The following is a 25,750-nucleotide window of genomic DNA, read 5'->3' on the forward strand; positions in this document are numbered from 1 at the left end:
GTGTTCAGCTGATAACTTTCCCAGAGGAGCTGTGTCATCATCCAGAGGTTAACAGGTTTTTAAATATAACCGCTCCCCTGCCAGCAGGTTCAGGCTCTCACACTCCCTGTGTGTGTGTGTGCGTGTGTGTGTGCACGCTGACTTACTTGATCCTGAAGAAGACTTTGCCTGCACAGTTAACACTTATTTACTTGTTTTAGCATCCAATGTTTCCCCTCCTGATTTCTCCTCCTGGGTCTGTGTCCATCGTTAGATTCAGTAAAACACAATGTTAGATCCCAGATCCCACGCTGATATTTAATTTGACATCTTTCTTTGACAAATTATTTTAATATCATTTGATATTATTAAATATTATTAATTATGATGATTATTATTTATTATTATTTTATTTTATTTTTATTTTATTTATTTTATTTATTTTATTTATTTTATTTATTTTATTTATTTTATTTTGTTTTATTTTATTTTGTTTTATTTTATTTTGTTTTATTTTATTATTACATTTATATTACTTTTGTTATTTTTTAAGTTATATTTTGCAGCTGTTACACCTTTATTGATAGAGGAGAGCACAGTGGATAGAGTAGGAAGAGTGATAGATAGAGTGGGGGAGTGAAAGAGATGGAAGGGTTAGAAGAGATGAAGAGAGCCGTTAGGCTAAATCCGCACCCATAATATTATTATTTATAGGAAATTGAACAAAACTATGTTTGAGTAATGAGCTTGTGTTTTAGTTTGTATCTATAAATCAGACAAAACTCTTGAGATGTGGAACCCTTTCTGTTTAATCCTTTTAAGATGACATTTTTTGGACTAAACTTTTTTTAAAGATTTGATTTAGGTTGTTGTCTTTCTTTAAGTTTATACATTATGATCTCACATTGTACCAAATTTCATCATGCATCAGATGCGTTATAAATTGAAGCTAGTAAGAAGATCTTGCTGGTTCTATTTCTATTAATTAATTTAGTGATCAATTCAAAGCTAAGTCTGTGCAGTCTTTTTTTATCCCAGGTTAAGACTATATATATAACATTTTCTAACCAGGTTTGATTTACTATCACCTCTTAAAAACATGCCACACTTGAGTTACTCATCCTGCATTTAATCTTTAGGCTTATAAAATGCCAGAAAATGTTGATAAATGCCTCTTAAAAACCCTTTAAGTAAAATGCAACATCTTCAAGGGGCTCTTCTTTCTTCTAAATTATCCAAAACCAAAAGAAATCCAGTAAACAATCATGACAAATGCCAAATGTGTCATTTTGCTCTGTAGAAGTATTGATCCTAACCGTAGATTTCATTGGCACAGATTCTCTAAATCATAAACAGATTTTGTGATCTCTTTGCTCCGTCCTTTTGTGTCCCGCTGAGTCCCCCTGTCCCAAAGCGATAAGCTCGTCTCACATTAATGGCACAACATGTACCTGTTGTCATGGCGGTGCTGTTTCAAGCCTAAGCTGTTTATCTGAGCACATGTTGCATCTCCTAAAAATACTCCAAATGTGCGCTCTTTGGAAAAGTCCAGAAACTCTCACAGCTTTCTGTCCCTTTCTGCTCACACGCTGATAATCAGATCAGTGTCACTCGTTAGAAACAGATTAAAAAAAAGAGGACACTGTCAGTCACTGTATGAATGGAGCTTTAATTATCAGTAATCAGGGGTGGCTACAGATTGAGTGATACTGAAGAGGGCTTGTGATTCAGAGCAGGAGTAGAGGGTTTAGAATACGGAGAGCGATGCATCTGCTGCATGAGTATTTACAGTTTTGCAATTCCTCTCTTCCCCTCACGCTGACAGAACAATGAGGCAGAGGAGATGTTAGAGGAGTCTTGACGGAGGTGGACTAAGCTATCCCGGTGTCCTCCCCCTCCTCCTCCAGAGCAGATAATCCACTCGTCTATTTAGTCTGAGATAATTGGATCCTGTCCCGTCCAATGAGCCCTCTGCCAGCGTCCCTTCGTGTCTTGGTTCGCTGTAGTTGATCCCTCCTTTTGGCCAGCATGGATTAATGGCTTCATTCAAATTTTCTACCCTTGTAATCCTTTGGGAAAAAAAAAAACATCCATGAGAGGAAAACTGGTCCATAATGCAACGTATCTACAAGACTTTATTTCGGAGGGATTATGTTTTGATTTGTTTGATAGGGTACAGTAGAGCATCAGAGAGGAAGTGTGAGCACAGAGAGGAAGAGAGAGGGAGTGGGAGGACATGTCAAAGCAGGACATTATGACGGCAGAGACCGCTTCTTAGGAAGACATTTAAAGGTTTTTGATCACATGCGACTCACATCTGTTCTTTTTTACCTCGGATGCAGCACGAATCACATCCCATCTGACCCTGTTTAGCTGGTATGTGGGGCACTATCATCATCATACGGGTCCTACGTCTGATTAAAGGAGGATTGCTGTTTTGATAGCAGCATGGTCTTAGTCATGGTGGAACTCATGCAGCTTCTACATCACATTCATCACAACTCTGCTCTAAAGGTGTTGTTAAAAGCAGCTCTGCATACTCACACATCTACCTCAGTACCTCAGCCTTGTTATTAACTCCTGACTAAACTCCTGTGCAGAGATGTGCACCACTGTGTTATTAAAACCAGGGATGCACCGATCCTACTTTTTAGGTCCTGATTCCGATACTGAACCGATCCGATCACAGTATTGATTTAACGATCTCTATTCCTTAATGTGAGGATAAAACTAAGAATCATGTTTTGGCAATTTCAGGCTTTTCTGACTTAAACCAAAATAAAATGAACATTTTTAAACTGACAGTATCATTATTCAAGAGATTATGAATGTGTACCAGCAGTTTGGTGAGTTATTCTTCATAATCAACAGACATTAAAATCCAACTTTAAACCTCAGCAGTGGATAAGAGGAATTAGATATATATAATATATATGTAGTCTCTGTGGCGTCACCCATCTGTTACTGAAGCACTGTTTTAAAGCCTCTTGTTGGCGGTTGCGATATTGAAATGGGTGTGTATGTGGTTTCCGGTGATTCTGCAGCCAGCCTCAAGTGGACACATGATGAACTGCAGTTTGTTACACTGCTGCATTGGCTTCATATTTAAGACCAGAAGTTGCTGCTTGATGAAAAGCTATAGAACATACATGTATCTGAGAATTCAGTTCAAATCAAATTGGCAAACATTGAGCCAAACAAGTAAAACGTTATGAAGTTGTGTTTTTATGAGGGCATTTTAGCCTTTAATGGAGAAGACAACTGAAGAGAGACAGGAAATGTGAGGAGCAAAGAGCGGGGGGGAGACTTGCTGCAAACGGTGGAGGTCCGCTGCGATGAGGACCATAGCCCCCGCACATGGGGCTCACACCCTGACCGCCAGGACAACGTCACCCCATCGGTCATCTTTTTCATATCAGATTACTACTGAAAACTAAATGTCCTAAAAAAATGAACACAAGTCAGTAAGATAAGAACAAACTGTTATGACGGAAAGAATGTTCCACAAAACCACTGACATGTATTTTACTTTTCTAGTTTGAAGTTTTTATTTTATTGTTGTATTAAAAATACCTGTATTCCCATCCACATGGGCTTTAAAGACTGGGGCGCTGGTGGCATAGCTGGTGTAATCGGCCCACATTCAGAGGCTACAGTCCTCAGTCGCGGCCGGTTCAATTCCCGGCCGCTACCGTTTGCTGCATGTTTTTCCCCCGTTCCCTACTCCCTGCATTTCCTGTCTCTCTTCAGCTGTCCTATCAAATAAGGCAAATCCCTGCCCCGCCAAAAAAAAAAAAAATAGTCATGTAGTCCAGGGTCAGAGGTGTCACAGAAGGATTCAAGAACAAAGCATTCAGACAAATGTACACTAATTAAAGAAACTATCTTGTCTTCTTTTTGGCTTTTGAGACAAAATTAATGAGCTTAAATGCATCAAACTTAAACAGAGATTAAACATTTTTTCCAGCTACCACAATATGTCAGAATTTTGAAGAGCCATTCATATTTCATCTTAGTTTGTGCAGGACAAAAATTTGACCCATGTCCAACTGCTGTAATGGAGGAGTTCAAGCTTTAAGACTTCTACTGCAGTGAGCCTCCAGGTGGAGCTCTAAAAGTTCTGGCTTCACTCAAGGAATCTGTTGTTCCGTCCATGTTTTATACAGTCTAGAGTTGTAGCTCTGTCAGGCACAGTATATCTATATCCTCCCTCTTTTGTCTGAATCGAATATCAAAGTGAGAAGTTAAGAAAATCTCTAAAAGTGTGCGTTACAGAAAGATGGAGAGAATTTATGTTTAAAGCTTTATAACTAAAAAGACAGTCAGTCTGATCTTTTACTCCTCTCCTCTTTCTATCCTCCATATTTTCTTCAATTCTCTCCATGTCTTTTGTCCTTCAGGACATGTGCTTCCCTCTAAACATCCACATACCAGCTTTCAGGAGACTAAAGTGCATCCTTTCATCATGTTCTCTTCACTTGTGTTTCCTCAGGGAGTTCAAACACAGCACTCACCATGCCAAAGAAAACCCTTTTTTAAACTTTTCATCCCCTAATGTTCTTCCTTTTGTTCTTTCCGTCTTATCTCCTCCTCTTTCACGTTTAATCTTGACCCCTTTCCTGATGGTAATTGGTTTTATTTACATCGTAGACTCCTTCAGCCTTCACTCTTCTTTGCTTTCCAGTCACATCTTTCAGCTTTGTTATTTCATCTCTCCCACGGGGCTCCGTCTGACTCTTTCAATTCATTTCTTTTTGTCTCCCGTCCTCCACCAGTCTTTGATTTTTAATTCAGCTGTTAATTCTCTCTGTGTTTGATTGTCTGTGCCTCTCTCAGGTGGAGACACTTCATCTTCTTCTACTGGCAGTGCCTCTCCGGTGCCCAACAGCTATGATTCCCTGGAAGGGGGAAACTTTCCAGGTATGAACTGTTTAAAAACTGAATATCCTGTCCTCGTGAGTGTGTGTATTATCATGGAATATTAGGGCCACATTAAAGAAGGGAAAAACATGATGCATCTCATACAAATCATACATTTCTGAGAAGATAGTCTTTATTTACAAGAGCTTTTATTTTGAAGGGGAATATCATTAATTAGTCTTTTCTGTAACGCTTCACTCTCTGTTTTCAGACTCCATGCCGCCTTCCAATGATATGAACGACCAGGCGGTGTCCTATGGGAACTATGGATACACTAGCATGCAGCCAGCCTATCACCAGGGGCCGGCCTCTCATGCTGACTCCTCCCCCTCCCATGACCCATACGGACAGGCGGGCTACCAGCAGTACTCCCAGGTGAGGACACAACCATAGATTCCATAGAGGTCAAACAAGCATGAGGATAATAATAATAATAATGATAATAATAATAATAATAATAATAATAATAATAATAATAATAATAATAATAACTTTATTTATATAGAACCTTTAAAAACAAATGTTTACAAAGTGCTTTGACAAACAAAGCATGGTTTGAATAACAAAGTAAACCTTTGGACAGACAGGGAGGAGGAATTTAAACAATTCAAAATGAATACAACGTGAGGTCAAAAAGAATACATGGAAATTAAACAGAATGAAATGGTGTGACAATAGAACAATAAATCATTGTTTGAGAGGTTTTTCAGTGATAAAATAAATAAATAAAAATAAGTAAGTAAAATTGGATGAGTAAATAAAATAAATAAAAACAAATGGATAAGTAAATAAAATAAATACATAAAAATGTATGACTACAAATGAAAAGTTAATAAAATAAAATAAATAAATAAGAATTTATACGTAAATAGAATAAATAAATAATGTATAAATAAATCAAATAAATAATAAAAAATAAACAAATAAAATGGATGAGTTAATAAAATAAATAAATAAAAAATGTATAAGTAAATCAAATAAATAATACAAATACATTTTTTAAAAATGGATAAGTAAATACAATAAACAAATAAAAATAAATGAATAAAAATGGAAGTAAATAAAAGCATTAAAAGGACAATAAATGAGGTTTTCAGAATGAGAGGAAGAATGAGAGGATGACATCACATCGGGAAAATTAGAAAAAGTGAAAAGGATAAATTAGGAACATAAAAATAATAAATGAAAACATAAAAATAAATTTAAAAAATAAATAGTTAAATAAAATAATCCAATAAAATTTAAAACAATTAATTAGTTGGATAAAAGCTAGTAAAAATTAAAAAGAAGTTAAAGCGGTTAGAAGGATGAAGTCACATAGAAGCAAGTCTGTAAAAATGGGTTTTAAGAAGAGATTTAAAAGATGTCACTGACTCTGTGTGCCTTATCTCCTCGGGGAGGTCGTTCCAAAGTCGAGGGGCTCTGATGGAGAAAGCTTCATCCCCAAAGCTTGAGCCTCGACTTAGGAACGACCAAAAATGCCCCACATGAGGATCTGAGGCCGCGAAACAGCTTGTGATTTGTTAGCATTTCTGCAGTGTAGTGTGGGGCGAAGTATATGGATATAGATCTTTATTTAAAACCTCCCAACACATAGAAACAAATTGAAACACTTCTTTTAATCCGAACACAACAGAAGCTCCATTTAAAGTTCTTTAAGACATTCAATGTCACCTTAAACATTTAATTTTGGACCTTTGATAGATCGGGTACTTTATTTTCAGTATGCTCCATAATTTAAATCTCCGTCCCGTCTGGCAGCAGCTGTGTTCTCCTCTTTGTGTTGTTGCACTGCTCCTGATTTATCAGCATAATAACAGAGCAGTAATGTCTCTTTCCTTCCTCCACAGCCATTCCCAAACCTGTCCACGCTGTCTGCAGCTCTCGGAGGGCTGAGCGGGGTGCCAGAGCTGGAGGTGGAGGCCCTGAGGCCGGTCGACTTGCTGCAGGAGAGAAACCTGCTGCCACCCAGACCCCTAGAAGCCCCTGAACCCAACCTCAGCCCCGACCTGAAGAAAGTCAACTGTAGTCCACAGTGAGTGAAGTGTAGAGGTTTTATAACACTGTTTTACCTCCTTACTATTTTCAGTTTCTGTGTTATTTACAGATTCAAAGTGAGACATAGACATGAAAATGTGTGAAAGATAACAGAGCTGCTAAGGTGTTGATAAATGACCAGGATCTATTCTTACATTTCAAGTTTCTGTTGTTTTTTAGAATCCATAGAGTTATGTCTTTTTCACTTACACTGAGTTTCTCACGCTGACGGTCTTTTATGCTTTTCTCTTGTTCATCAGGACATTCAGGTGCACCCTGACCAGCATCCCACAGACCCAGGCTTTACTCAACAAGGCCAGGCTCCCTCTGGGCCTCCTCCTGCACCCCTTCAGAGATCTTCAGGTATGATCTGATGCCTTAAACAGCCACAAAACTCAAAATATATCAGATATCTTTAACTTATGCCCAAATGTTTTCTTGTCTGTCTGATGACATCTTATGGATAAAGTAGCTTCATTGAACTGTGGCTTAAACTTCCTTTTTGAGGGGAACAGCAGCACATGTTTGATTTTAAGTCAGTGCTTCTTTACTTATTGTGGGGGAAAAACACACATGATTAAAAGAACATTTTGATTTTCTGAAAGCTGATAAAAAGATGCCTTTGCTGCAGATACTTTTGAGAAGTCGTTCACTGTTTTTCTGAAATTTGTCTTCAAATTTGTTAAAACTTTGGTGATAGCAGTTAGTGTTATGGTGCTGATACTGTCCCATCACACTGTAATAAAAGACATTCAGTGGAGGCTGCTTCCCCTTTAAATTCTCCCTCCATGTTTGACGTTTTCTGAACAGATCTCTAAAAGTTATGTGTCTTTAAATAAAGTCCCAACCGGTGCAGAAAAGACTGTTAGCATTCAGGGGTACTAAAAAAACAATAGTAACTTGGTTGGATTTTGGATTGGAACTCACAATCATACAACAGATTTCTCTTCTTTTTTTTTGATTAAATCTTTTTATTTATTTATTTTAGAAAAATGACAAATAGTGTACATTGTAATCACATTTGCAGTAGCAAGTAGGTACAATGGCTACGCAGCCGGACACACATTTAAGTTTGGATATGCATACATTAATGTACACACACATAAAATAAAATAAATGAAATAAAATAATATAAAATTGAAATAAATAAAAACCCACCACAGAACAAACTGAGACCACCAGCTGCATCAGACCACAACACAGATCCTAAGAGAGGCTAGATCTGTTCTTTCAGTTTTTAACCCACATTTGAATATTACATTCATTAATCATCCGAGTAGTGGAAAGCTCTAAGTAAACTATATCTAGGAAAGTGAGGATCCAGCTCTTGACAGTCAGACTATCCAGTTATTTCCACCTCATCACAACCAACTTCTTGGCCGCAGTGAGGCCGGCAAAAAAAGGTATTTTCTGCTGCCCAACAACAGGGAGCGAGGATAGATCATTCAAAAGTAACACTGCGGCCGAAACAGGTATAGACGAGGAGAATATTGTAGATAATCACAAGGAGACACCAAATCCAAAAACAAGCGCCTGGCAGGCACAACAGATTTCTCTTAAATTTGATCACAATTTCACAAGTTTAAGTCAGCAGTTAAGTGCACAGATGCGGTTCATCATCAGAAGTTGGTTTACTCTCAACACACTGAACCAGTTAATCAGTAAAAGCAGCAGCTGTGAGAGCAGGACGGTCAGGAGGAGGAGAGGAGGGATGGTGAGAGTATTTATAGAAGTGTTGGCTGATTTGCCAGAAGGTATGAACTGATGGACAACAGAGATGCACCATAACACGAGAGAGGACAGTAAGAAGTCAACAACACCAGAAAAGGCTTGTGGACTGAAGCGGTAGCAGAGGTAGAGATTGTTTCACAGCAGCCTGGAAATACTGTTAGAAGGTTTAACAAGTAGAGGGATGATAGAGACTTCTCTGCTGCAAACATTCAGACTCTGCAACATTTGACTGTTGCTTATGCTCCCAAGTAAAGCACAAAGTTTCCACAAGACTTGAGCTGAGGTGAAGAAAATGCTAATATCTTTGCATGATTGTTTGGTAAGTTTCAGGGATGAAATAAGAGACTGAAGAAAGAGTACATACTCTATGTTCTCAGGTAACCCTGGTACGCCTACAGGAGAAGTCCTTGAAAAACTGTTACACACACACAAGGACAGAAAAGAGAGTCAAACAAAGACTACAGTTTCATAGATTTCTTTTATCCACGTTCTCCAAGAGACAGAAACAAAGCTCCTCAGTCATCAGCCGAGGCATGAACAGAGGAATCTTTGAAAAGGTCACGACCGGAAAATTGAGGCGAGGGAGTGAAACTAGGCTCGATGTGTTGCAGCCCACAAGATAATTCACTACGTTCCCTTTGACACAGTTTCCTCACTGTACTGACTTTTTCTTCATCTCTTGTTCTCCTCCTCCTCCTCCCCCCTGCAGCAGCTACCGGTGATCACGTCAAACACGATCGTGCGCTGCCGCTCCTGTCGCACCTACATCAACCCGTTTGTCACCTTCCTGGACCAGCGCAGGTGGAAGTGCAACCTCTGTTACCGGGTCAACGATGGTACGATTCTGATCAGGAGTCAACAAGGGATGCATTTTAGTTTGGCTCTGTTTAAGATGTCTGTTGTCTTTCTTTCTTTCTCATTCAGTTCCAGATGAGTTTATGTATAACCCGGTCACCAGGTCGTACGGGGAGCCACATAAAAGACCAGAGGTCCAAAATGCCACCGTGGAGTTCATCGCCTCCTCAGACTACATGGTGATCTCTAGTTTCTGTTCTTTAACTCTCCACTGGCTGAATGTTTCTCCACCAGAGGGCAGCCTCGTCTTGGTGCTGCAACATCCACAGACAACATTGTGTACTGTCTTTAATTTCACAGACAACAGAAAGAGAGAGCATGCATAAAATAACTCTTGCAGACTTCAAATTGAACATGTGTGTGTTCCTCCTCTAGTTGCGCCCCCCTCAGCCAGCAGCCTACCTGTTTGTTCTGGACGTGTCTCACAACGCTGTGGAAGCAGGCTACCTGAAGTACTTCTGTGACTCACTGCTGGACAACATGGACAAGTGAGTGTTTGTGATTTAAAAACACAAGCATGCATGTGGCTGGATTATGAACGTGTTGAAGCATGTTTTTCGAGGAGGTGTTTCTCCTGGAAGCAGTACTAACAAAGCCTGATTTTGCTTCAGGTTGCCCGGGGATTCCCGCACCAAGGTCGGCTTTCTGACCTTTGACAACACGATCCACTTCTACAACCTGCAGGAGGGACTGTCTCAGCCGCAGATGCTGGTGGTGTCGGACATCGATGGTACGTCTTTTCACTGGATTTCAAGTTTCTTATGAAGGAGCGAAAAATGTCAGAAAGATATTTCAGTTAAAGCTGGGGTTGGTAATCAGATTTAGATACACTTTTTGTCATACTGGTTAAAATGATCTTTATGTCCTGATGGTAATCAATACATAATGTGTTCCTAAAAAAGAGTGAAGAAAAGCTGCTATCTACAGCCGGAGTAAACCTGGGAAAACACCAACCAATCACCGTTTTTTGGCTCCCCAAATTTTAAACCAATCAAATCCCGTCCAGCCGTTCTGCCCTCCTCCTGCGCGTACATTTCCCCGGCGTGCACTCCTCCGAGTCCCCGTCTCCTGCCTCTACTTCCCCTGACTCTATTTACTGCCCCTCTCGCTCGTCCTCGGGCCTGTCCCCTCTGACCTGATGAGGTGCTTTGCTCAGGACTGTAATCCGGATCAGAGTCTAAAAAGCTCTCACCAACAAGCAGAATAATTAATGACGTTCAGTAAGTCCTACAGAAAATATATATTTATTGTAGCGTCCGTCCGGACGCTGTAGTGATGACGAGCCGATTCGTGAACACGTTGATCTTTAATAACCGGTCACTGTCGGCCGTTACCACGCCAACCAACAAAGCAACAATCCATGTTTGAATGAATGAAAAACTTCTCCTCTCCTCTCTCCCGCTCACACACGCTACACCTCTCCTGATGCCTTCACTGACCGTCAACACTGTAGGAATTAAGAGCATCTACACTGAACACGTTTAACAAACAGTAGAGCTGTTACAGTATTATATATGTGTTATAACTTTTCTCCTGATATCGTGTCACCGGTACAACTGGATAATGCTAGCATGATAGTTGTGAGTACTAACAGCAGCCATGTTTGTTTGTGTTTTTAACTTTCACTATGATGATGTTTTGGTGAGGACCGGTTTTGAATCAGTCACCATCATATGGTCGAGAATCAGCGGCGCTCGTGCATGTAAGCGGGGGGGCGTCGTTTTGGAGGAGCTCCGAGGGAGGAGGGGAGGGGTTAGACGGAGTCATGAGGAAAAGCTACATTCAAATTCATGCTGGTTTTCCGAGACTACCAACCCTAGCTTTAAGTCATCATGTGTCAAATTGTTAAGCATGATAACCTGATGGATAAAGGTGACCTGATCTGACGTGTGTGCTCCTCCTGGAGTCTGTGACCACGAGTGTGCTGATAGGTCACCTTTATATGTGCTGTGATTTGGTCTGTTTGAAGGGTGAGATATCTGAGAGCTACAGCTTTCACACCTTAGATCTTAAAGTTTATCTCTTGTGTTTGTTTTATTTTTACTGGAAAAGTCAAACAAACCAGAGTTTGTTGAGATTAAAGGCTCTATTCCTTGCAGTGTATATCTTTGTGTGTGTTGCTAACTCCTCCCCTAATCCCAGGTCTCTAAATGAAGCAGGTTGGATTAGCTGACACAGGCTTTAGATCAGTACTCAGAGAAGGAGCTTTGTTTGTAACCAGCAGGTGGCAGCATTGTCTCAGAAACTTGTGGCAGACCTTTAAAGAGATATAGAAGAAGTAGAAATGACTATGACAAATATTCCAGAGGTTTTTACAGCTACTTATGTAGAAACAAATTAAGTAGGGGAGTTCAAAAACTTAAACAGGGATCAATTCAAACATTATTCTCATGGTGTAAGGTTTCTTTATTCTTATGATGCTGCAGGTTGAACAGATGAGCCATAATTTTGCAGATACTAAACCGTCATTGAGTTTTTAAAACATTTAAGTGTAATAAGTGTAATAAGTGTAATAAAAATGTGGATAAATCTTCCTGCTCTAACCCCGGTGTGTTTCCTTTATTTCTTATTCTCCAGATGTGTTCATCCCATCTCATGACAGCCTCATGGTGAACCTAAAAGAAAGCAAAGAGGTACACTCCATGTTTCCCTCCTTCTCCACATTACACCTTTACTCTCTGATCATTTCCTCAAACCCTGATCACTCTGAATGTAATCTCCTCCTCCTCTTCTCTCAGCTTGTGAAGGACCTGTTAACGTCGCTGCCCGGCATGTTCAGCCAGAGCAGAGAGACCCACAGCGCCCTCGGCCCGGCCTTACAAGCCGCGTTCAAGCTCATGTCTCCCACCGGAGGCCGTGTCTCCGTGTTTCAGACCCAGCTGCCCACGCTGGGAGCTGGGGCGCTGCAGTCGAGGGAAGACCCAAACCAGCGCTCGAGCAGCAAGGTAGGAAGGAGACGACTGACGGGTGTTTTAGGAATGAGTTAAGCTTTTAGTTTTTGTGCCTGCAGCTCTGTTGGTTTACCATCTTTAACTGATTTTTCACATCAATCACTTTGTGATAGTTGTTGCTAAGTTCCCTGTGATTTATGAAGCCTAAACCAAACCATATGACAGATGACATAAAGCCAACAAATGACTCTTCCACACCCTCTCATCCAGTGGATTCACTTATTGTTCTGGCATCCTTCAGACAGTCTGTTTTGTATTTATATCCCTCAGCTTTTAAAGCTGTTTTTGTGTCATTCCAGGGCTGTGATTTATGGACCTTGATCTTCTGTGGTCTATTTTTGAGCTGAATAAACCGGCAGGGGTGTCCAAACAATTAAAAATAAAGCAAAACTAGAACAGATGTGTTGTCTCCTCAGAGAACACTGTTTTCTGTTTCTGGCTTCTGAGCTTTCTGGAGGATTTTGGGCTGGAAGTAAAAAGAAAATAAACTCCCCCCTGTGACCTTATCATTCCTTGAATAGTGGACTTACAGTACACGCTCTCAGTCTGCATCCTCACCATATCATTAATCACTTTGTTGGCTCTTAAGTTGAAACAAATGCAGCCAGAGTATCCAGTGACACAGGAAGCTTTAGGGAACGTGATCTGAACCTGACATGTCTGATTTCCTGTTTTCACAGGGAGTTCAGCACCTCGGCCCCGCCACAGACTTCTATAAGAAACTTGCACTTGACTGCTCAGGTCAACAGATAGGAGTGGATCTCTTCCTGCTCAGCTCCCAGTACACTGACCTTGCCTCTATATGTGAGTACCACCAAACACTTTAACCTCAGTCCTCTTCTCTTTGCACACAGGAGCCTGGGTCTCGGTCAGCTCCTGGATCATTACACCTTTTGTTTATTTGATGCAGCTGAACTGTGACCCTTTGTGCAGATATCATGACATGACTGTGCTGCATGTTTACTCAGTGGTCAGCCCCCTCAAACTTCCCCGTGTGTGTGTGTGTTATAAATGAAATGGATATAATTAGGTTTGTTTGGAGTGAACCAACACAAAGGTCCATATTTGTTATGTAGGAGGATCTTTTTAAAGACTTTTTGAGAGCCACTGAGGAAGTTTCCATCACTGTGTTCAGAGTAAATATAAAGTGATATGTTTCCTCTCTCCTTCTTCTTCTTCCTGTTTTCCAGCATGCATTTCCAAGTATTCAGCAGGCAGCATCTTCTACTACCCCTCCTTCCATTTCATCCACAACCCGGCTCAATTAGAGAAGTTCCAGAAAGATCTGGACCGATACCTCACCAGGAAGATCGGCTTTGAGGCGGTCATGAGGATACGATGCACTAAAGGTAACTGGGTCAAGTCAGACGCACAAAGAAGCTCTGTGTTCAAGTGTCACAGTTTTTCTCCTGGACTCGTTTTTGCTCACATCTCTTAAACCCTTTGCCCTCAGGTTTATCCATCCACACGTTCCACGGTAACTTCTTTGTGCGATCTACTGACCTGCTGTCCCTGGCTAATGTGAACCCAGACTCTGCCTTCGCTGTCCAGATGTCAATTGAAGACTCTCTGGCGGACTCGTCTCTGGCCTGCTTCCAGGCTGCTCTGCTCTACACCTCCAGTAAAGGTACACAAACACACACACCGACAATGAGATCATAAAATCTGTGTGGATTAAATCTGAAGAAGGAGCATGTGGTCTTAATGGCTTTTTCCCAATGTTAGCGCATTTGGCTCTGTGTTACCGTGAAGCAGTATTCCTAAAATTGTAAACTCTTAATCAAACCTCTTTGGATGAATGTTTTTAGCAGTACAACAGTGTGACTGTCTTTGAACAGGTTTTAAAGCCACAAGCAGCGTCAGCAGATCAAAAAGTCTTAAGGCGAATCTTTGCAGGCCTGCCTTCATGCATGAAAAGTGAACTTGTGTCCTAGAAATCACCTGATTTTGTTTAATAGCCTCACTATATTTTGTCTGTTTTTGTGTTTTGATCCTCTCTTTTTTTTTTTCTCTGTTTACTTCTTTAGGAAAAAGGCGAATCCGAGTCCACACTCTGTGTCTGCCGGTTGTCAACCAGCTGAGTGACGTTTATTCTGGAGCTGATGTTCAGGCCATCACTTGTTTGCTCGCCAACATGGGTAAGTCTGTAGAATAATCCTCTCCTGACACAACCTGAGATTTGAGATTTGTTGCTTTTATTATCTTTTTCAATGCTTTTTGTGTTTTCCTATTTTTAAAGTGCATCTGTCCCTGAATCCAATCCTTCATATCTTAAGTTCTGTCAATTTATCTGAATGCATTTGAATTAAATTTGATTTATTTTAAAGATATTTATAAATACATTTGATTAATAAAGAGGGGGAAAAAAGTAATAATAATAATAATACTTTTATTTGTATCACACTTTTAAATACAAGTAACAAAGTGCTTCACAAAACAATAAAAGCAAACTGACAGTAAAAGCAGAGGTAAAACACTCTCAGGTGACATCTTATGTAAAAGCACATCAATAACAAATAGGAATTAATCATGGGGGCATATATGGAAACACTTTTCAGTATTTCTGTGCATATACTTTAGAGTGAGAAAGATTTAAAGAGACACACACCAAAACCAAGGATTCTGAGTAAAGCAGTCTGGAGCAGGTTTCTACAGAGTCCAAAACCTCCTCTGATGCTTGATCCATATTACTTTCTGACCAAAGAACAGCACAGACGTTTCAACTGGACCCCTGGAGACTTTGTTAAAAGGTTGAAAAGGGGTGTAATATATCTCCTTGTAGTGTAAAAGCAGAAAAAATGTCCGTGCAATTGAACAACATTTCCCATCTTAACGAGATGCAGGGAGTCCCCATCACATTTCAAAACTGTAACCTTCTCCACCTCCATGTTTCAGCCATCGACCGGTCCGTAACGTCCAGCCTGTCAGACGCTCGTGACGCCCTGGTGAACGCCGTGGTGGATCTGATCAACGCCTACAAGAGCAACGTATCAAACCTGATGCAGTCCGGCCTCGTGGTCCCTGCTAACCTGCGCCTCTTCCCCGTTTATATCCTCTCTCTGCTCAAACAGGTGTGTCTCATTGAGGGGAATCACACTACATGATAAACACACACACACACATTCCACATTAACACCCATAATCCACTCCCTCTCACTCCTCAGTGTTACACATCCTCAAATCCACATTTCCCCTCCCTTCCACTCCCTGTATTCAATGACTGTATTCATCCACCCAGGACTTGTTCATTCATTCATTCGTTCATCATCCAGGGTGTGCCCACCTTCAAACATGATATCGTGCATGTTCATATTCTAAGAAAAGAAGCCTATAGGACTTTTCTTCTGAGTGCAAACCTTTAGCACTCAGTTTTAACTCATGAAATGCTCGAAAGTAGAATCAAAGTCGAAGCAGATCATTGTTTGAAGGCTTAAGAAAACCAACAAGAGTTCTCCTTTCTGTAAATGAGATTTAAACTCAGTTATCTGCTGTGGAGCCGCTCAGTAAAGTGCAGCTTGGCGGCTCTGTAGTATGATTTTATATTAAATTGATCTAGAGTTACAAACTGAAATGGAAAAACCAGAATCAATAAAGAGGGAATAACTTGCTCACATGTTCTGTTCTTCCTTCCAGAAAGCGTTGCGGACGGGTACGAGCACACGGCTGGACGAGCGGGTCTTTGCCATGTGTGAGTTTAAGACGCAGCCGCTGCAGCAGCTGATGAGGATGGTTCACCCCGACCTGTACCGCCTGGACAACATGTCTGACCAGGTATTACTCAGACCAGTCAGGGCAAAGATTTGAAGTCCTGACAGAGGGAGAGTGAAGAACTCACTGAACTCACTTTGTTGAGCTGTTTGAATCCATTGTGTGATTTTTTTATCTGAGGCATTTAAATCTATGACTGTGTCACTTCTTCAGGGGGCACTTCATCTGAATGACACTGTGGTTCCTCAACCTCCACTGCTCCACCTGTCTGCTGAGAGAGTGAGCAGAGACGGAGCTTTCCTGTTGGACTGCGGCTACGTAAGCTCTCTATCATTTCAGAAACTCTCAGAACATCAGTGAATGCCAAATCCACACGTCTTAATTTCCTTTTTCCCACATATGTGTCTATTTATCTGGTTAGCTTTTTTACATATAGGTGTTTAAAACTTCACGCATACTTTTCAGTCAATTTAAAGCAAGTGAAATTTTGTTTTAGCTGAATAAACACTGCCATAGAATATTCTTCTTAACCCCAAACCTTTCTGGTTTCTCAATCAGTCACTAACACGATATATTTATTCATGTCACTCATGTTTAAACGGCTGAAAGTGGGCGAGAAATGATGAAATCATGATGATAGAGTGGACATTTTTTTGGACATACCAACCATTCAACTCCAATCAAAACAAAAACAAGGACCAGCTGGTTTATGAGAGTTTTAAAAAAGACCAAGGAATTATCCGTGGGCTTATTTGATACTGTTTTGAGGAAGAAAATATTAAATCAGAATCTAAAATGTGTGATTTTTGCTGAAATAGTAAAACTGAAAAGTTAGCCACCTGTTTGTTTGTTTTTTATAAACACAGTGTTGTTTTTGGCTTTTGGTCAGAAGAGAATTAAATCAAATCATACATCTTGCCTTCGTATCACATAACACATTTGAAATAGTACATTCAGAGTGGATTATATAAAGAAAATTACATTAGAAAGAGAAAAATAAAATACTGCCACCCACCTCTTAAGTGAGAGGATACATCTGTTTTTGAAAGTGCATTTAGAGTTTCTAATATCAATCAATCTTTATTTATTTTACGCCAAATCACAACAAACATTATCCTCAGACTCTTTCCAAACAGAGCAGGTCTAGACCGTACTCTATGTTCTATTATAAACAAAGACCCAACATCAAGACAGGATCAGATCCAGTCCCATCTGACTGACAGGTGACTGACAGGTAGAAAACTGTAAAGAAGTTGTCCATCTTCTCCCTGAGTGTCTCATTTGTTCTTCAGGTCATGCAGAGGAATCAACCTCCAGCAGGACCAGACTCATGGCAACAGTGTCGACAAGACTAGAGACTCTAAACTCATGCTTCTGTGTTTCCGTCTGTGCAGGTGTTTTATCTGTGGATCGGGAAATGCTGCAACGAGATGTTCATCCGGGATGTTCTGGGCGTCCCCAGCTACGCCTCCATACCCCCCAACATGGTCAGTGAGAGGAACCCTGCACAACACTTGATATGAGAAGCTGTTGTTTCCAAAAGAAGAGGTTTTATTCACATCCAGTTTATCAGGGAAATAACAGAGAAGAAGTGTGGTGGTTGTTTGAAACTGTTTGTTTTTCCACCACCCGGTTGCTTCATGAATGATGCAATGCAGCTCTGTAGAAGTTTCCCTTAAAACTGACTGAGTCACACATCCATTAAAGGAACACTCCTCTTTTTTCTCTGTGCATTAAAAAAAACAACTCATGCAGCAAAACAGAAATACAGAAAAGCATCACCAGCAGAATCTAACAACCCGTGCAGTTACCTAGAAAGCTCTGTCACGACCAGAGTGTAGGCGTGATGATGGCGACACCCAGAACAAAACAGCGCCCGTCAGCACAATTTGTTTATGCTGCTTATTGTATTTTTCTAGAAAGGGGTCGATGAAACCCAGAGCCACCTCCAAACCCGACACTCCCAACCACACAGGCATATTTCTGTGGACCGCATTGTGTAGGCGAGACGTGGATCTGCATTATCTGAAACACACAGCCACACATGAAAACAATGTTGTTGACGTTTCTCTTCCTCTCTATGAATCCCAGAGTCACATTCCTGAGCTGGAGACCACGCTGTCGGAGAGAGTGCGAGCGCTCCTCGACTGGCTGCAGGACAACAGAGCGTTCTGCTCCATGATACACGTCGTCAAGTAAGCACCGCCGCACATCTGGATCCACATCTGACTTTTACTAACAGAGATCTTCTGACATCCACATGCAGGGTCTGAGAGAACATCTGTCTGTCTTTGTTCTTTTGTTGGAACGTCTTAAAGTTTGGACACATGTTGTGATGGTGACCTGATATCAACTTAAAAACACAGAGTTTCACTTCCTCAGCTGACAATGCTTTGGTATGTGAAACACGGGAGGGTCCAGAGATCACTGGGTGACACATTTTGATGACTTTATACTCTGACAGTCTGCTGCTGTCACCTCTCCTTAAAGTTTCTCTTTGAGAAGGCCAAGATGAGAAAACGTGAAACACTTCTAGGTTGTTGTTTATTTTAGTTCCTCTCTCCAGCGCTCAGAAAGCCACACAATGCCCGTTTTGTTCTCCTCTCAGCCCAGAAGGACTGTAAAAACAAGCCCTCTGTCAAGTGATGCTGCCAAGCTACCAAAATATGGATTATAAAAACACACTATATGTATTTTTACAAACAGTGAAACGCACAGATTACAGGTCACAGCCAGGAGGGAGTAGTGTCTCTGAGGCAGGGAGGTTTCAGGGCTAAATGATGGCTCTGTATTTTTAAAAATGGATGATAGTAAAAGTCCAAATGATCAAGAACACTTTGTTGGAGCTGCTTAGGAATAAGGATGTGCTTATTTTCTCTATTTATTATTTTAAATTGAATATATTTGCGATTAGGATAACTTGTAGAGGAAACCAGTGGAGGAATCCAGCCTTCTTTAAGGCAGCAGCTCACGTATGTTTCCTCTGACCTTGTTTTTTACTCCCTTTTGAATTTGAGGAAACAATCAAAGTGAGTCAACACGCTCATGGAAACATACGCTCATCAGGAAAGAGAGGACGTTACAGGCAACAAAGCTCACAGATTGTCAGCCAATCATTTCTACCTCATCAAACTAAGTTCTGTAAAATCCAGAGGTCTTTTTTTGGGGAGGCTGTCGAAGGAAGAGGAAAGATTAAAACTGAGTGCATTCAGCAATGTGTAGTTTCTATGCAGATGTGCAGCTCTTTCCAAAAGTGTCCTCACTCTGTCTGCTACCGGCACCGTAATGAATCTCAGCCTGAGGTAACGTTGATAGTCGTGGTGTTCAGATGGACACGCTGCCCGCAAACAACTTTGTCATTCCCTCCAAGCACAACAGACACAAGCGGCTTTCCTTTCACTGATTTCTTTTCAGCTTTGTCGAGAGAGAAGACTCACATGTTGTTGTCACCCTCATTAAGAGCCTATCGCAGTCCTCCGCTCAGAAACAGGGCGTGGCCGGTTTCGTGTTAAGGTGGAATCTGACAGAAAACTATTCCCCGTGTAAACACGTAGTAAGCAGTGAGGTCATTGATTGACAGCAGCGGTGGAGACTTCCACAGGGAGCTCATTGTTTCTGCTTCCTGTCTCTCCTCCTCCTCCTCTGTGGAGCGGCATTGTTACTCAACCACATGTTTACATCAGGGCTGTCGTGGAGGACGGCTGATGGAAATGGACTGAGAGGCAGTGGATAGTGGATGTTTTGCATCACTCTGACGGATGAGAGAAAGTGGACGGGATTCCTTGAAACTGCCAGACATAATATGAATCATCTTTATTTGTTATCATGCCACCTGTGTTGCCTCTTCACCCAGGTCGGTATTATAAATGAGAATTGGTTCTCAATTGACTTACCTGGTATAATAAAGGTAAAATAAATAAATAAATCAGGTCAGGTCTGTCGTCAAGAGAAGAAGGAACAACTTTTTAAATGTTTGTTTGATGAACAGAGGTCGGATCAATCACTTCTGATGCATTCAAGGAAGTCAGGAAATCTGAACACTGATTGGCTTTTGCCACTGCAGGTCTGCTCCAACTCTCACCTCTTTTAAATCAAAGACTAAGACCTTTTTATTTGCCACTGCCTTCCTATCTTAGATTATTTTAACTCACTTTAAATTAAAATTTTAATGTAGTTTTTAATATATTTCTAATTTTCCTTTTCTGTTTTATTATATTTGTCATTTTAATTTCTTTTATGCTTGTCTGAATGTTTCCAATGCTTTTAATCTTTTAATGTAAAGCACATTGAGTTGCCCTCGTGTATGAAATGCGCTATACAAATAAAGCTGCCTTGCCTTGTAAAAGTCTTATAATCCTCACACTGGTAAAGAACATTTTTTAACCCTCTTCTTCTTCTTATTTTGTTTCCCTCTCTCCCCCTGCAGGGACGACGCTTCGGCTAAAGCTACTTTCTTTCAGCACATGGTGGAGGATCGATCAGAAGCTGCTTCTTCTTACCCTGAATTCCTGCAGCACATTCAGCAGCAAATATCCAAGTAGGCTCCCATCACACAGAGACAAACTTTGAATCTTCAAACCAGAGCGAGAAAAAGGACTTCGGTGTCGTAGAGTCAAAACTAGCGTTAGCCGATGAACGGGGAAGCATTGATCCTTTCCGTCTGGTTTTATTGAGTGAGGAGGGTCTCCTCTTTATCGAGACAGACCCACCGCGAAAGCTCGTCGCTCAGTCGAGATTAAACCGTCAGAACGGGATGATGTAGAAAAGAATAAAGAATTATAGAAACAAAAGAAGAATGAAGGATTTTTTTCCACTTTGAATCAAGTAAGTGTAAACGCTCCTCAGCCTCTCGTTAACGTCATCGCTCCTGAGAAAACAAGAGGGGGGGGGGGAGTCGAGCCAAGAAGATGCCACTTCAACACGTTTGAGTTAGTTTCTTTTGTGAGCCTCACATGTAGCTAGTGCTGTCCTTTTTTATCGTCGATGTTGCATTTTAATTTATTCCCTTTCTTACACTCCTGCTGATTTGATTTGAAGACTCTTTTGAACACACTGGAGAACAGAACCGAGCATTCCTTCTGTCGTTTGTTCTTTTTTTGGCATGTGCTTTGAAGTACGAGTCGCATGTCACTGTTTTGTTTGCTGCTAGTCCGAGGGTAGACGAAAACCACGAGTCTGTGTATGGGGGGATCAGGATTTTGACAGTGTTTGGATGTTGAAAACTCCTCGTGTTGGCTCCCTCTTCTCTCCTCCACCATGTCAACTCCTGATTTGTCAAACTTTAAGCCCTCTTTGCTCCCAAACTGTCAGAAATCTTCTTGTCATTTGTTTTATTTTTTTCAGGCGCTAACTGAAGTTGCTATCTACTTTGTAACTACTGAAAAGAATCTTTTATGTGCGATAATTTATGAACCAGCTTATTAAATAAAAAACAAAAACAGAACTCTGCTTGTTTCGTGTCATGATGACTTCAGTGACATTCTGAGGAACCTGGATCGCTCCCTGAGTTCTCACAGTTTCCATTAACAAACAAACTCTGGGAGCCGTTCTGCCTTTTATCCCTGAAAAACAGGAGCTGATGAATCAGGAAATCTGAACACTGATTGGCTTTTGCCAAGATTTCTCGCTCAAGTGAAAATGTTTGATCCAGAACAGATTGTTTGCTGCACTTGCTTAGAGTCAATAAACCACCATCAGATTAATGCTGATAGAAGACGAGACGTGATAAAGGTTGAATGCATTTCGCCTGCTTTTGCTCTCCATAAATACCTTTTCCCTGCATACACCAAAGTCTGCTGACACCTGATTGGTCAATTCTACCCTGACGGAGCACTTCACATGCTGAAAAACAAAACCACCGAGTACAGAATCTATATTTAAACCCATCTGTAGAAAGAGATTACCGTGACATTAAACCCTAAAGTAATATTTGTTTCAAGAAGAGAATCATCTCTTTTCGTTTCCTTTGAGGTTTGACTTTTTGATGATGACTTCAGTGACCGATCCGGGTTCCTCTGAATGTCACATTCAGAGGAACCTGGATCGCTCCCTGAGTTCTCACAGTTTCCATTGACAAACAAACTCTGGGAGCCGTTCTGCCTTTTATCCCTGAAAACAGGAGCTGATGAGTCAAGAAATCTGAACACTGATTGGCTTTTGCCAAGATTTATCACTCAAGTGAAAATGTTTTATCCAGAACAGATTGTTTGCTGCACTTGCTTAGAGTCAATAAATCACCATCAGATTAATGCTGATAGAAGTCGAGACGTGATAAAGGTTGAATGCATTTCGCCTGCTTTTGCTCTCCATAAATACCTTTTCACTGCATACACCAAAGTCTGCTGACACCTGATTGGTCAATTCTACCCTGACGGAGCACTTCACATGCTGAAAATCCAAACCAAAGAGTGCAGAATCTATATTTAAACCCATCTGTAGAAAGAGATTACCATGACATTAAACCCTAAAGTAATGTTTGTTTCAAGAAGAGAATCATCTCTTTTCATTTCCTTCGAGGTTTGACTTTTTGATGATGACTTCAGTGACATTCAGAGGAACCCCGGATCGGTCCCGGAGTTCTCACAGTTTCCATTAACAAACAAACTCTGGGAGCCGTTCTGCCTTTTATCCCTGAAAACAGGAGCTGATGAATCAGGAAATATGAACACTGATTGGCTTTTGCATCACAAAGTCAGACAGATTTCTCGCTCAAGTGAAAATGTTTTATCCAGAACAGATTGTTAGCTGCACTTGCTTAGAGTCAATAAATCACCATCAGATTAATGCTGATAGAAGTCGAGATGTGATTAAGGTTGAATGCATTTCGCCTGCATTTACCCTGCATACACCAAAGTCTGCTGACACCTGATTGGTCAATTCTACCCTGACGGAGAACTTCACATGCTGAAAAACAAAACCACCGAGTACAGAATCTATACTTTAGCCCATCTGTAGAAAGAGATTACCGTGACATTAAACCCTAAAGTAATGTTTGTTTCAAGAAGAGAATCATCTCTTTTCGTTTCCTTTGAGGTTTGACTTTTTGATGATGACTTCAGTGACATTCAGAGGAACCCCGGATCGGTCCCTGAGTTCTCACAGTTTCCATTAACAAACAAACTCTGGGAGCCGTTCTGCCTTTTATCCCTGAAAACAGGAGCTGATGTAATGTCCTTTACACTCTGATCTCAGACGCCATGTGACCTTCTCACAACAATGACTAAACGCTCTCATGTTTCGGACTGTTTACATCATCTGTCACTCCCTGCATCTTAGATCTCGAAGGATCTTATGACTCTTATGTGCTCTTAATTGCAACGTTCCATTATAAAGAACACAGAGTGAATGAAAGCAGCAGACAGATGGATGCGTGTTTTCTCCAGCCTTCCAGCAAACTGTTGTAGTAGTTTGTTTACTCAACGTGTCACACTACAGGAGAGTGCCCGGTCTGCATCAACTTACAAAACACCAGAACAAAACAGATTAAAGCAACAACATAAAGAGAGAAAAAGCACAAGTACAATACCATGCATGACATGCAATAGATGTTTACATGCACAGTTTTTACATAGAGTCAAGTCAAGTCAACTTTATTTATATAGCACATTTAAAAATAACCAGTGTTGGCCAAAGTGCTTTACAAGGTAAAAAGTAGAAAGTACATGAAGACAACAATAAACAACAACATAACAGGATATTACTGTTAACTTGAGATGTGTCTTCAACAAAGATTTAAAACACTCAACACTGGGGGCCGATCTTAATTGGAGTGGCAAGCCATTCTAGAGCTTGGGGGGCCGCTCCTGCAAAGGCTCAGTCCCCCCGGGTTTTAAGGCAACTTTTAGGCCCATCCAGGAGCAGCTGCTTTATTGACCTCAGTGCTCGGGTTGGATTATGAACATGGAGAAGATCAGCCAAGTAGGATGGTGTCAATCCATTTAGGGCCTTGCACGTTAAAAGTGCAATCTTAAAATCAATCCTGTGGCGGACTGGGAGCCAGTGGAGAGCACGCAGCACAGGTGTGATGTGCTCCCTCTTTTTCCTGCCAGCAGCAGCATTTTGAACAAGCTGCAGGCGCTGAGTAGACGACACGTCTAAGCCCACGTACAAAGAATTACAATAATCAAGCCTAGAAGTAATAAAGGCATGTACCACTCTCTCTAAATCCTTGGGAGGGAGAAAGGCCTTCACCTTAGCTATGAGTCTCAGCTGGAAGAAGCTGGACTGAACCACAGAAGATATTTGTTTTCCAAATTTGAAGGCACTGTCAAAATGAACACCAAGGCTCTTTACAGAGGAGTGAGTATTTGCTGCGAGAGGGCCGAGAGTGCTCCCATCGAACTGTTGGGGCGGTCCAAACACAATGACCTCAGTCTTCTGCAGAAAGTTTAGGCTCATCCATAACTTTACATCTTTCAAACAGTTGATTTGATTGAGACGTGTGTGTACTTGTATCATTTGATCAGACTAATAATAGAAAACAAATCAGGACATTCTGCAGAAAAGCTGACATCCAAGAGCACGATACAATGAGACGTATAATAAAATGTGGATTTCTGCATCACCTAGATCCCTCAGAAGAACACTTTCTATCCTCCTCTGGAGTGACAGCAACCTGTGACCACAGCCAGAGGAAGGATACCTCGTCTCAACGGGGCCTTAACTCATCTCTGATTCATTCTCAGAACAATGAGAGAAGAAACAATCATAAGATAATCTGCACATGTCCTTTAGCTTCCACAGCTCCACTACAGTCTGTGAATACATTGATAGGAACAACACTCTGGTCTGTATAGTCCAGCAGTCAGAAGGGAATCACGTGTTAAAGCTACAGCCTGATGCAAAGATTCTATCTCTTTATTTATTATACACCAAGACATCAGGACATCAGGACATCTTAGATTCAATCTGCACTGATATATGTTTCATACATATTTAGAGTCTTTAGATGTGATTTCATGTCCTCTGGTGTTTCATCCTTTGAAGCGTCTCAAACAGCAGAAAGAACTAAGAGACTAAAAATATGCATCCATATTTAAAGGCGTGAAACTCTTATCAGCACTATCACACTAATGCAGTTTAATGGATATAATCTGAGTCTTTCCCATGCTTTTTCATACTTTTAACATTTCTAAACAGCAGGAAATAATTAAAAGAATAATCCTCCAGTCCAGTCCAATTCTCAGACATACAGACAGGCCTGTTTATGAGAGCTGTTTTTGAGCTTCTTAAGAAGGAGCTGTAAAATACTCTGAAGCTAATCGCCTGTGGTAAACACACAAACAACCTGTGAACTGCTCTCTGCTCCATTTGCAAACATATCTGGCTCCCACATGTCCTGACTGCTGTTGTTCTCATGGAAAACTGCACCCTCAAATATTTCACCCGTTCACGCTTTCTGTGCCAGCGCTGCAGACGGTAAACAGTTACAGAAAGAGAGTTTAAGTTCCTACTTTTTAAAAACATAGAACATTCCACCGTCTAAAATACGAGTAAATATGTTTGTGAAAATGAATTAGAACCAGCTGGAAATGGGCGTCCAAAAATCACTCAAAATTCAGACGTGTGAT

General features: G+C 40.9%; 2 protein-coding genes across 3 annotated transcripts in view; one reads left to right on the top strand and one right to left on the bottom strand.

Annotated features, from left to right (window-relative positions):
* Positions 1 to 21,624, top strand: part of sec24b (SEC24 homolog B, COPII coat complex component) — a 33,373-nt gene extending 11,749 nt beyond the window's left edge. For both annotated transcript variants that reach the window (XM_034689453.1, XM_034689452.1), the window contains 20 exons: positions 4,816 to 4,899; positions 5,111 to 5,274; positions 6,750 to 6,934; positions 7,197 to 7,299; positions 9,377 to 9,503; positions 9,592 to 9,701; positions 9,898 to 10,010; positions 10,134 to 10,252; positions 12,100 to 12,155; positions 12,261 to 12,467; positions 13,154 to 13,277; positions 13,664 to 13,822; positions 13,927 to 14,100; positions 14,501 to 14,611; positions 15,369 to 15,544; positions 16,107 to 16,244; positions 16,395 to 16,499; positions 17,576 to 17,668; positions 18,273 to 18,376; positions 20,608 to 21,624. In XM_034689453.1, coding sequence (XP_034545344.1) covers positions 4,816 to 4,899; positions 5,111 to 5,274; positions 6,750 to 6,934; positions 7,197 to 7,299; positions 9,377 to 9,503; positions 9,592 to 9,701; positions 9,898 to 10,010; positions 10,134 to 10,252; positions 12,100 to 12,155; positions 12,261 to 12,467; positions 13,154 to 13,277; positions 13,664 to 13,822; positions 13,927 to 14,100; positions 14,501 to 14,611; positions 15,369 to 15,544; positions 16,107 to 16,244; positions 16,395 to 16,499; positions 17,576 to 17,668; positions 18,273 to 18,376; positions 20,608 to 20,722 — 2,567 coding nt within the window. In that variant the 3' untranslated portion in view covers positions 20,723 to 21,624. The remainder of the gene's footprint in view (positions 1 to 4,815; positions 4,900 to 5,110; positions 5,275 to 6,749; positions 6,935 to 7,196; positions 7,300 to 9,376; positions 9,504 to 9,591; positions 9,702 to 9,897; positions 10,011 to 10,133; positions 10,253 to 12,099; positions 12,156 to 12,260; positions 12,468 to 13,153; positions 13,278 to 13,663; positions 13,823 to 13,926; positions 14,101 to 14,500; positions 14,612 to 15,368; positions 15,545 to 16,106; positions 16,245 to 16,394; positions 16,500 to 17,575; positions 17,669 to 18,272; positions 18,377 to 20,607) is intronic.
* LOC117817031 (leptin receptor overlapping transcript-like 1) overlaps positions 1 to 25,750 on the bottom strand; it is a 762,389-nt gene that overhangs the window by 659,810 nt on the left and 76,829 nt on the right. The gene's annotated exons all lie outside the window — the stretch shown is intronic.

This window comes from Notolabrus celidotus, chromosome 8 (genome assembly GCF_009762535.1).
Source record: "Notolabrus celidotus isolate fNotCel1 chromosome 8, fNotCel1.pri, whole genome shotgun sequence".
NCBI classification, from domain to species: domain Eukaryota; kingdom Metazoa; phylum Chordata; class Actinopteri; order Labriformes; family Labridae; genus Notolabrus; species Notolabrus celidotus.